At 34.1% G+C, this 12,783-nt stretch overlaps 1 protein-coding gene across 3 annotated transcripts in view; it reads left to right on the forward strand.

Annotated features, from left to right (window-relative positions):
- Nucleotides 1–4,083: 4,083 nt before the first annotated feature.
- LOC102809934 (regulator of G protein signaling 9-like) overlaps nucleotides 4,084–12,783 on the forward strand; it is a 97,845-nt gene continuing 89,145 nt past the window's right edge. For 2 of the 3 annotated variants that reach the window (XM_085502523.1, XM_085502524.1), the window contains exon 1: nucleotides 4,094–4,232. In XM_085502523.1, coding sequence (XP_085358649.1) covers nucleotides 4,182–4,232 — 51 coding nt within the window. In that variant the 5' untranslated portion in view covers nucleotides 4,094–4,181. Of the gene's footprint in view, nucleotides 4,233–12,783 lie in introns of all 3 variants that reach the window. The other variant, XM_085502525.1, reaches the window with a different exon arrangement.

Here is a 12,783-nt window from a genome sequence, read left to right on the forward strand (position 1 = left end):
CATCGTTTCTGTGTCAAAGTTCACAGACTCAATCCTCCAATGAAGCCAAATAAGCAGAAGCATTTTTTTTCTTTTTTCCGTTTTTCTTTTTTTTTCAATTTTTATTACAATAGAAGATTCATCACTTCAATTGCGCATGAAAATGAGTGACTTTGATTTTATTCGATGGAAAGGTGTAATAAATAATATGGTTACATGGAATCTAAGGGGCGACGGCCGTTAATATCAATATTAAGGTTTTTAAACATTGTGGCGCGTCTATCAATTTCACAACTTTAGCTGTGGGTTGGCATGTTAGATGCGTTTGTGCAGACTTCAGCAGTGAAAACGTCAATTTTCGCATATTTTACTTCCACAGTTTGACATTGTTGGATATCGGTTGAGTCGAAAGCAAATGCAAAACGCTCAAGCAAGAATTAAAATAAAAACAAAACAAAACAAAACAAAACTTTAGTCTTGGCCGTGAGAGACGAATTAAATTCAGGGGTTTTTATAAGTGCGCCCAGCGATTTCTATGACGTAATATATTCTACCCCTTTTAACTAAAAATTTGCTGAATGTCAACTACTAATATGTTTACCAAACCAGAAACATTTTTAACAGCCCATTCACAAAACCATCCGCGCTAACGCCCCAGTCCGGCTCCGATCTTACATATCCACCGACTTTGCACTGAACTTGTAATTCAATTATTTGTAACGTGTTTGGAAATGTAATAGATCACAACAAGTACTATCCATGGAATTGCAGAGTTGACATAAGAAAGTAAACTGTGTGATAAAGATATAAATGATGTTATAAAGATATAAAGATATAAATGATGTTCTTCTCCACTAAACTGTATAACACCTCTTGTAATAAGGCGCGCCCTCTAGTGACGGACAGAGTCTGTGAGAAGAGTGTTAGAAATATCGTTGAAATAAACAACTTTATTTGATTGTGAAGTTATTCGTCGTTTATAACAGATATCTTAGACAACTTAAAATGTGACGTTGTTGCTTAAATCATTAACTTCACAGACACGCTACGTCAAAAGAGGGCGCGACCCGAAGTAACGGTGAAGATGCACATTGGTTCACTCACTGTGAACACAGCATATTTACAAGAATAAAGCGATTAGAGAAAAACTATTTGCGTCAAAAGATAGAATACCGACTCGCTAGATGGCCCGGGCTGTTTATTCAATGCGAAATCAATGACATTTTGCTGGAAGATAAGAATCTGGGCACACGCAAAGCTACGAGGTGCCATTGTCATTGTCTCAAATGGAACAATTCCTATTAGTGATTGTAATTTGTGAATGTCTACAAGTTCCAATTCTTGGTCTGTGTGCTCATCTGATCAAGCTGCGCAGTGACGTTTTAGAAGACGTCTATACATTACGCAGTGACGTAGTCGAAGACGTCTATACATTACGCAGTGACGTAGTCGAAGACGTCTATACATTACGCAGTGACGTAGTCGAAGACGTCTATACATTACGCAGTGACGTAGTGTTGTCCATCTCGGTACTAGCCTTGCAGCTCTTTTCTGTCGTGGTTGAAAATCAATAACTCGAATCTAAGTCAGACTTCGCAAGACGAGCCATAATATGTATTGTTTTGTACATACAATGTCTATGGTTCGGCCAATAAATTACGCCCCTGACAATGGCATGAAATCAATATTATTAATGATAATTTTAATTTAACATATTATTTCGCAAAAATATGAAAATATTTTGTCCCCTCAAGCAAAAAAAAAACAAAAAAACAGGCTTTATTAGTGAGTAGCAACTGGACCCTTCATCGAAGTTGAGAATTAATGTTTTATGTGTCATTAACAAGTGGTGTTAATCTGGGAATACCATCCTTAGGAGCTGTTAACTTGTTCTTATGATTTGTGCAGTTGCTCTGGCAGGAGTTCCTAAATAAGACCCATGCTCTCCTAGTTTCTAACTTTGAACAAGGAACATTTAAACATTTATAGAATGGGCTTTGCGTCATACATTTTTGCCATACTGTAAGTATCGGTGTTCCAGAAAGATAGTTGAATATTGTTTATGGAAATTAATAATACTCAGAAAAATGTTCGAAAATAGATAATAAATTATAGTATTAAACAAATTTATAACGCATTCACAGCCATGGAATAAAAATAATGTGTATACAAATATATTGTTTGATTACAACAAATGTATTGCAATATTACAAAATAAATTTGAAAGAAATTGCAATATAAAATATTCTATCAATGACACTTCTCGATGGGCGTATTTTGTGGTCAGTTTTATTCACTCTGGTGTGGGAAAAGTCAAGGATAATTAAAAAATGACGACAAAGGTCAAAAACATTGGTATGCTAATTACTATTTCGCCACGAGGGTTTTTTTGTGTGAATTAAAGGCGATGGCTACAGAAATTGCAACCAGATCGATATCGGCAAGATTCCATGGACGGCAGTGACGAGCCACAAAACGCAATTAAGGCAAATGAACATGTGAAGCACACGAAACTGTTTATAATTATAGTACAAAACACGAATTAACAATTGTTTACTCTTGTGCCGGTGGATATTATTTTGCTGCGACAGCAGTGATGATAGTCTTGGAAATGGTGTCATCCACAACAGTGTCGGGCGGGAGGAAGGTGTCGCCCCTCCGAAAAAAAATGTTAGAGGGGCGTCGCCCCCAATCAAGCTGGAACGCTTGGTGTCAGCAAAATTTGTCTCTCAAAATGCAGGAAATAGCGTTTCAGAGGGTCTAGATTTCAAAAAATTTCTGGGGTTCCGGAGCAGTTCTCGCCCCCCATGCATGACAGTAATGATGATGCCATCCGCGACAGTGTTAGTGTTGCCCATAGCAGCGGTGATGATGTCGTCCATAACATGGCAGTGGTGATCATGTGGTCCATGTTGATGTTGTCCATGACAGTGGTGATGACGGCGACCATGAAAGTGTCGTTGTTTGTCATGGAAGCAGTAATGCTATTAAATAGCTCATATACCCGGTTATGTTATATACTGTTGTTTTGATATTTTTTATTAATGATAAATTGTACGTATTTCAAATATATCATACTCATTTCTAGCTTCTTTGGTATTATACATTTTGATGAGTAATTCAAAAAAAAAATTGAGTGCTTGCATTGGTTTTTATCAACAACTAAAAAATACAAACTTTACATTACAAAAATAAAAGTTGAATTTTGAAAGTGTTAAAAGAAATTTCATGAACTTGGATATTTTTGTGCAATACAAAATGTACAATAATCGGTGAATATTGTGACTGTTTAAACTACATGTATGTATTTTTTTCTGCACATAGCAAAATTACCCCCTCCCAGGCAACAAAAAAAGGCATTCCCACCATTCAATTTCAAAATAGCGTATTTTTCCCATCACCCCAGTCGGAGAAAATGACCAGTATCTAATATTAAAGCCCCCGTCCATCGTCTTTCGTTCATGCAGAGTGTATCCGAATGGTCGAGCCGCGGTGCGTTTTTAAATGTGTACTATGGTGAAATGGTCCGTTCAGAAAATAAAGAAAGTTCCATATATAGTACGCGGCCTATTGATCATTCAGGCGTTCGTGACGAGAACCATTGATATTCCCGGAAGGGGTTGCCGAGTCTAAATTAAATAATCTAGGTGATAGTCAGCCTCATTTTAGGTAAAGCATATCGACGGACAGATGGAGCAAATTTTGTCCACATATCCACGTCACAGTCATGCATGAGCGAATGCCATGTCAGATTTTATCGGCGTTTTTTTAACACCATGACGTAAAACACAGAGGTTGGGGCATCCATTTGCGTCTTCGTGAAACTAATGACTGATGATTATAATCACTATCCCAGAGTGCAAACAAAAAATAGTACCATGCGCATCGCGCGTTTTTGTTTTGCGTTGTTATCTGACCCTTTTACAAAGCCAGACTGGCGCACGGAAACTGCGACAATGACGTCATGCAAATATCACATGCCGTCGAAAAATAAATAATTTATATCGCGACTGATGTGCACTGGATCCGTAAAGCAGATGGAGGAACTTCCTGGTGACGAAAACGAGGCTCATTACCTATGCATGATGAGAGAGGAGATCTACGCGTATCGCGGACACCGAGCAACAGCTGAGATTGAGGAGCGGGACCTACATTGAAATACCATGCGTTTGATTCGACAAATATGCATTTAATGTTCAACGATGATGGAACTGGACCAACATCAAGGGCCCAGAGAAATGGTTTTCCAAAAGGTGAGTGTCTAATGTGGTGATAACATGCGTAATCCGTGTTCTGTTTTTCTCTTTCGACTCGCGTTGCTTTGCGATGGAGATACACACAAGATTGTGTTGATTTCAAAGACCGACGTCCTAGTGTTTCGCTCAGTTGAACCGATAACAAGACGACAAAATGTGGCTAAATTCATCGTACCGTAGAGACAGTACTATGTATGCGAATGATCATAGCACACCGCATTTCGGCGTGTTATCCGTGCTACGGTTTCCAGCACATCAACGCGCGCCCCTGTTACCAATAGTTACGTGGGTTTTGACTCGTGTTGATGTTCGTGACACAAATGACGACGCTTTACCAAAGGAAACAATAACAGTCATTGTCGGTTCACAGTTTACACTCAATTCACCGGGTACGTGTAATAAGCCGCTCGAGACGAAGGATTTTAAACAAACGAACCATATATGAATATTTGAAAAATGTAAAAAAACAACAACATTGAATGCAGTACTTTATTGTTTGAGAGCTCATGTAAATCTCACATTACAAGAAATCAACGCTTGAACCAATGATCTGATTGTTTTAACAGGGTGATTCACCTTCATTTACGGAGACACAGTAACAATAATACAAGTACATGTAGGTTATTTATTGTTGAGTAAAATCAGTTTACCCTGAAAACATAATATAATTTTTTTTGAAAATAAATGTGTACATCATCATTATGGACATCTCACTAAAGAAATTGTGACGATACAATTCTTTAATACATTACTGGCTTAGCTATCTGTTTCATCAAAAACCTACAAAGAATGTATACGCTGGTTATTTCCCCATATTGCCTGGATTTCCTTGGAACTCACCAAGCATAAAGACCAAGATCCTAGAGTAATCTTAATGTCAAATCTGTATGAATAGAGCAATTGGGCAGGAGTTACAAATATAACAAAAAGTCAATGGTTTATAGAAAGTACTTATATTGTCAGAGGCAGCAGCTTTGCGATTGACTTACAAGATGAGAAGCGTATTAAAAATAACTCAATATTGGAGCATTGATAGTTCAGACACAGAAAAAAAGGGTAGAAAACAAGAAAAGTAGCAGATTGCCATAGTGATAGTGACATCATCCTAGAGGAGGGGGAGGGGATTGTAAGGAGAGAACCAAAGAAGTGTTTCTCATGAGGCATTAAAATATTGGCTCCTTGAGAGGTCAGTAGAGACGCTAATGGTGGGTTGCTGGTCGTTTATGCACACTGCATTACGGTCTACTGTAGTGGTCATTGATTATACAGAAATACCCTTATGTTGAAGTGGATCGTCTCAAAGTCATTTCGATTTTATTATTGACACTTTGTATTTTTACATCATTGTTGTGTGTTGTGTGTGCGCTCTCCGTTTAAGTTTTCTATAAATTCTAAATACACTTGTTAATATACATTATAATGTGGGTTATACTCGTATACAATGCATGTAAACATAGATTATATAGCGCTTGAAATTCAAACGTGTGTTACACAACAACGAATTCCGTCCTTTGAATTATAATGTGGGTTATACTCGTATACAATGCATGTAAACATAGGTTATATAGCGCTTGAAATTCAAACGTGTGTTACACAACAACGAATTCCGTCTTTTGAATGCCAAGGACAAACTTTAACAAAATAAACAACGTGCATAACTTTTTCTATATTTTTGCCATTGAGAAATTATGTGCAGTTGGTCCAAAATGCTGAACCTAAAAATTATGGTGTCATAAAAATAGTGTTAGTTGCAATTGTTTGACCAATCACAGAACTGCTTGCTTTTTGCATAGTGTTACGCAAGCTTCAGCAATTAAAGCAAATAAAATAGTGCAGCGTGGCATGTAAAAATTGATACTGACGTATATTTACTATGTGAATTCTGTTAGTGTAGATTTACATACATCATTATTCTATCACATTTGGAGATGTGTCATTTTGGGGTAGATCCATGTGAATACTGAATGGTCTTTTGAATGTAGTCGTTGACCTTTAAAGTAAGAGCAGCAATGTTTGTGCAAATGACAGACAGGGGCTCATATGTTGTACCAATGTATGTACATTTTTGTATGTGTGTGTAGATGGGGCTACATATAATGTTGTGTAATGTCTATGTGTGTATGAAAGCACAGATGTTTGAGCTAGTGTTGTACATTGTCTGTTTCTGTCTTTGTGTATGTGTGTGTGTGTGTGTGTGTGTGTGCGAGAGTGTGGTACCAATGCTGTGATGACTTTAATTACACCGACTTGCAACGACAGGACCTACATTGTGGCAAACCTTACTAATTTTCATAATTTATATTAATATTTAATCAAATTTAAGTCAAGTTTGCGAAGCTTAGGTTTAGTAAAAGGGAAGGTATGGTACAATTTTTATTAATATTAATATAATTTTACCATACCTTCCCACTTTACTAAACCTATGCTCCACAAACATTTCTATGTTAAGTCATGGGATATTCAACTTTTATTTAGTTAAACTTAATTAAACACAATTATAAATTTGAATTGCATTTGTAATTGAGTTTTATTAAACTCCAATTAAAACGTAACCCTATATAGGAACACATTTTAATCAAGTTCATATTGCAACTACCGGTATATTAAAAGTTAATTCAACTATATTAAAAATTAATCCAATGTTTGTTTCACAACTATGGTACAATGTGAAGGTGTGTGTGTTGTACAATGTCAATGTGCGTCTGTGTACATGTTTGTGTCTGTGTGTGCAAAGCACAGGGGCTAATGTATAATGTCTGTGTGTGCACATTCTGATTACAAACAGCAAAGTGATGACTTTTCTACAAAATGACAACATCTCACTTTGTATACATTTTTCTTATTATTCCATTTAGTTAAACTTAACATTGAATTGCAATTTTCTGTATATAGATGCTATTTAGCTTAATGTAATTCAATTAATGTTTTCATGTTTTCACTGTGGAAATATACAATGCATGAATCTTTTCCATGTAAACACTACTTAAATTTAGTACGCAAGTTCTGTGGAATATTGCAAGATCTGTTTGCAATGGAAACTTGTTGGAAAGTGTTTTAAATTAATGAAAATGGATACATATATATATATATATATATATATATATATATATATATATATATATATATATATATATATATATATATATACTATACTGTATATATGGTTTTGTTTTGTTGAAAATGTGTGCTAATGAAAGTTTAATTTAAATATAGGTTGCTTGAGTTTGTTTATTTGTTTTGTAATGTCAGGTGGTTTTTGGCATGTACACTGTTACAGGTAGTACTAGTATTAATTTATAGTGGTTCATTTGAATATTAATTTAGAACCAAATATTTTTAATATTGAACCAATTTGTGAAATGCAATAGCGTAAACACTCTCAGACACAGTCAGAGTACAGTTTGGTACAACCAGTTAGTAGATGATTATATCGTAATTGAATAAATATTTAAGCAAATAATTAATCTCTACATAATAATTAGACATGCTGGCACATCCAACAAGTACCATTTTATCAAAGCAGCAGAAAATATAAGTGAAATGAGTGAAAGCAGCTACACTTAAAAAACATATCAACACAAAGTAGCACTTTCAGTTTACATCTGGTCTAGTTTCTTCATCTAAAATGTGCATCAAATACAAAATACTCATAAGATGTTGCCCTGGAAACAAGTTATAAAATTTTAAGCATTATGTTGATATGGATGATAACAGATACCTAGGAACTGCTGTCGTTTGTCACCAACTGTTGACATATATAAACAATAATAAAAATAAAAAAATAAAATAAGATAATGAGATACTGAACTGTGGATGGTTCAAATTTCACTTGTACTTGCTTCTTAGTAGCTGTATCATTATTTTTGTAAAGATTTCCAGCTAGCCAGCAGAGAGATTTCGAAACAGAGTTGCTAAATAACTGCTGTATTAGAGGATATACTCTTATATAAATTATTTCATCTCTGATAATGAATGTTTTCTACCTCCTACCTACTCAGCGCATTGCATTCACTTTATACAGCAATCTATTCTTTTTAAAAGGCATGTAGGGCATTATTTCATTAATGTTTGTTATTCACGTAATTACTAATACTGAATGGCTTGCAATATAATACAAATAGAACTGTCTGATACGGCTATTCTCGTATACTTTGACTCGCTATTAAGCAAAGGTATACCTTAGTAATGTTGAAGGCAAAGGTATTTGATAAAAGACATCAATGCTGTATTTTAGTATAATTGAAAAAAAGGATTTTTATCTCAAGACCAAATTTGATAGTTAATTATTCACAAAGCATGGATGGAATAAGGGCAGCTAATTTATCAATTTTCTTCTTCTTTTTTTTCTTCATGTGACTCGCAAGTCATAAATTGATGATAAGGTTGAATAAAGAAAGTGTTTTTTGTCATGCAAATGAAAGTGAGGCAAGAAATGCTTCGTATTGAGAAGTTACTGTAGGAATTGTTGTTGTTACCCAATGGTCTCCTCAGGAAATATGAATTGCTGTAATGACGTGCATTGGAATTAAACTGCAATGCTGTCAGACTGAATCTTTTTATGAATACAGATAAAATATTATGATAAATAAATATGTACCTGTCTCTTATTATTTATACTTTGCAATATTTTCAACTTTTGATATATATTCCAATTCATAGTAACGTTCTTTATTTTAGCTGGAATTAATCTTCTTTAAAAAGACATTTTGGCTGTTTTGTAAAATTTTGTTTTCAATGATTTTTATTGCGTAGAATTTAAAAAAAAAAAAATTAGGCCAGAAATAAAAAATTCTCTGTTTCTCGTTTCATGACAATTTTAAAATGAGGCAGGCGACGAGGTGATTTTTTTTTTTTTTTTTGAATACTGAGCTGAAAGGGGGGAAATTTGAGACAAGTGTGTGTACAAGCACATTTTGGAATGCTTTAGAAAGAAAAAAAAACGTTTGAGGCGCATAGTTCAAAATGATGCGCTTGGAAATGAGAAACAGATATTTTTTTTCTCAGCCTTACACTGGATTTTATATTGACCAATTCATTATCCCTTTAGCAAAAATAGCATAAATTAATTTCAAGTGAAAATAAAGTAGTGTACAGTACCCCTTGACCTTTCACCTTTTCATTGCCAAAGTCAACTTTTGTCAACTTTTGCCAAATAAAACTACATAACACTTTTATATATTTGTTTCCAGTTCAAAATTAACAATTATAGAAAAATCACATTAAAATTTGTTGCATTCAAATTTTGGCCAGAAATACTACAGCATTGAAAGTGTTAACTAATAGAAAACAATATATTAATCAATAAATATTAATCATATTATAAATAAAATCAAGCAGTATTGTTTAAAATTCCAAAATAAAATGGTGGCTAATTCTTGTACGCATATGAGTCAATTATAAGTTATCCGTCTATGAGCATTGTATATCACCACTGTCGATCTGTCTCCTCATTTAGTTTGAAATTCTTATAGAAAGGTTTGGCACTTAATGACAGATACAGCAGCCGCCAGTCTGCTGCGTTTCATATGAACATGTTAGCGACTTTTTCACAAGCATGCCTGCACAGTCCTGTTTTTACTCAAATGTAACATTGATTTCATTCACATTGCTAAATTATGTTCTGTTTTTCTCTGACATGACATTTTCAGGTTGTAAAGTTATTCAAAATTGGTGTATGTCATTGACAATGGCTTGTTTTAATGTTTGAAAAATATATGAAACCTGATGTACTCTATTATAATAATTCAATATTTTCTCAATATTGATAACAGATATGATGCTTTATTCTATTGGCTTAAAAATGCCATTGAGATGTCAGTCAGTCATCAACTGTTTTGATGTACCACAGAGTTCATCTTGTTACCACTTTGTATAACTGTCTTCTCATTATATAGAAAAAAACATTCAGAACAGCATGACACTTTTGCAATCTACAACCAAATATAGTAAGAAGACTGTATTGATCAAATCGATTGAAAGCATGTAAAGTTGTATTATTGATGTCAAGAAATATATGAATCAGCCTGCTGATATACTGACTAAGTCTGTACTAGTCATGTTATCAGTTAAATACATGATGGTACTACCAAGTCTGTACTAGTCATGTTATCAGTTAAATACATGATGGTACAACCAAGTCTGTACTAGTCATGTTATCAGTTAAATACATGATGGTACTACCAAGTCTGTACTAGTCATGTTATTAGTTAAATACATGATGGTAATACCAAGTCTGTACTAGTCATGTTATCAGTTAAATACATGATGGTACTACCAAGTCTGTACTAGTCATGTTATTAGTTAAATACATGATGGTAATACCAAGTCTGTACTAGTCATGTTATCAGTTAAATACATGATGGTACTACCAAGTCTGTACTAGTCATGTTATTAGTTAAATACATGATGGTACTACCAAGTCTGTACTAGTCATGTTATTAGTTAAATACATGATGGTAATACCAAGTCTGTACTAGTCATGTTATTAGTTAAATACATGATTGTACTACCAAGTCTGTACTAGTCATGTTATCAGTTAAATACATGATGGTACTACCAAGTCTGTACTAGTCATGTTATTAGTTAAATACATGATGGTACTACCAAGTCTGTACTAGTCATGTTATCAGTTAAATACATGATGGTAATACCAAGTCTGTACTAGTCATGTTATTAGTTAAATACATGATGGTAATACCAAGTCTGTACTAGTCATGTTATCAGTTAAATACATGATGGTACTACCAAGTCTGTACTAGTCATGTTATTAGTTAAATACATGATGGTAATACCAAGTCTGTACTAGTCATGTTATTAGTTAAATACATGATGGTACAACCAAGCCTGTACTAGTCATGTTATCAGTTAAATACATGATGGTAATACCAAGTCTGTACTAGTCATGTTGTCAGTTAAATACATGATGATACTACCAAGTCTGTACTGGTCTTGTTATCAGTTAAATACATGATGGTAATACCAAGTCTCTACTAGTCATGTTATCAGTTAAATACATGATGATACTACCAAGTCTGTACTAGTCTTGTTATCAGTTAAATACATGATGGTACAACCAAAATAGTACTAGTTAGTACTATTGAGTGATTCACATTCACATAATTTCGCCATATTTAGTGATTCAGTCACATATTTTTGCCATATTTAGTGATTCACATTCACGTGATCTTGTCATATGGCATGATATAATCATGTGGCAGCATAATTGTATAAAATACATGTATATATTACATAAGCATATTTTATTTGATATGTTGCTTTGAATCAGTCAGTAATATTATGATGGTAAAAGCTTTGATTATTTTGCTGGACCCAACCTGCACAATATTTGTTACATATGTACAAATCCGTCTCTCACTTACTTTATTGTTACCATAGTGACAAGTTAATTATTGACATTTTTTGTACATGGGAGTAAAGTCAGGTGAAAGATGGTGTGATCAATTGCACTGTAAGTAGGGTGGATGGTATGGCCACGCCTCCACTTATGACTACAACACATGTCTAAAATAATGGAAAGTCATGACATTACAATTCCTTCACAGTGCAGCGATTATTGGCATAGCAAGTTAGCTCTTCAGAAGAGGGTCTCATTTGATTGAGTGCATTTATTCGTACTGGAGGAGAGAGTGTACATTCATCCCCTAGCAACAATGTCTCTTGCAGGAATAGAAATTGAGATAACTGCATCCTCACCATGTTGTCATGGTTACATTTAGTTTGACCTTTGACTCTCGATTGTCTGTGTGAATTGTATGGTTATGCCATCCTGATTATTATATTTTTTATGTCATTGTTTTTTGTTTTCATTTTTATTACATTGATACATTTTCTTCATCTACTCCGCTGTTGCCTAGCAGCAGAAATTACGCTTTCCTGTCTCTTAATATTTCATGTACATGTGTACAAGGTATTTTCCTTTTTCTACATTCATTATCTGTAATGAAAACAGCAGGAATCTATCGTAGTTGACAATATTCTGTCATTGTCATTGTTTTTTACTGGTTTTTATCAGTTTTTTTTCTTTTAAACTTGGGTATATATTATTCAGCAATGTAAATGTCAAGTGTGCCTGGAATATATTACATAGACAAGATTAAATAGAAGAACCTGGGTTTGCTTTCAAGTGAAGGCATTGAAATTTTTTGTTCTGTGTGCGAATTTTTTGAATATACATGTAGTCTGTCTGTGTGTCTCAACCCAATAAAATCCGAAGAACCAGTCAATGAACTTCAATGAAATTTGGTACAATTTGGAATATTGAACAAGCCTGATCTGTTGTTGAGTCTGTACATACATGTAAATATGCTGAATTGTCTGGATTCTAAGATAGACTTATGTAAAGTTTTACAATATACTTGTTTGCATATTAATTCAAACTTAGTCAAATATATAAAACTTTAAATCACTTGTTTGATCTCAACTGCAAATTGATTCAGTGATCTCATCTGCATATTGATTCACTGAACTCATCTGCATATTTATTCAGTGAACTCATCTGCATATTGATTCAGTGATCTCATCTGCATAT

The sequence above is a fragment of the Saccoglossus kowalevskii genome, chromosome 8, assembly GCF_978046115.1.
Source record: "Saccoglossus kowalevskii chromosome 8, keSacKowa6.1, whole genome shotgun sequence".
NCBI lineage: Eukaryota > Metazoa > Hemichordata > Enteropneusta > Harrimaniidae > Saccoglossus > Saccoglossus kowalevskii.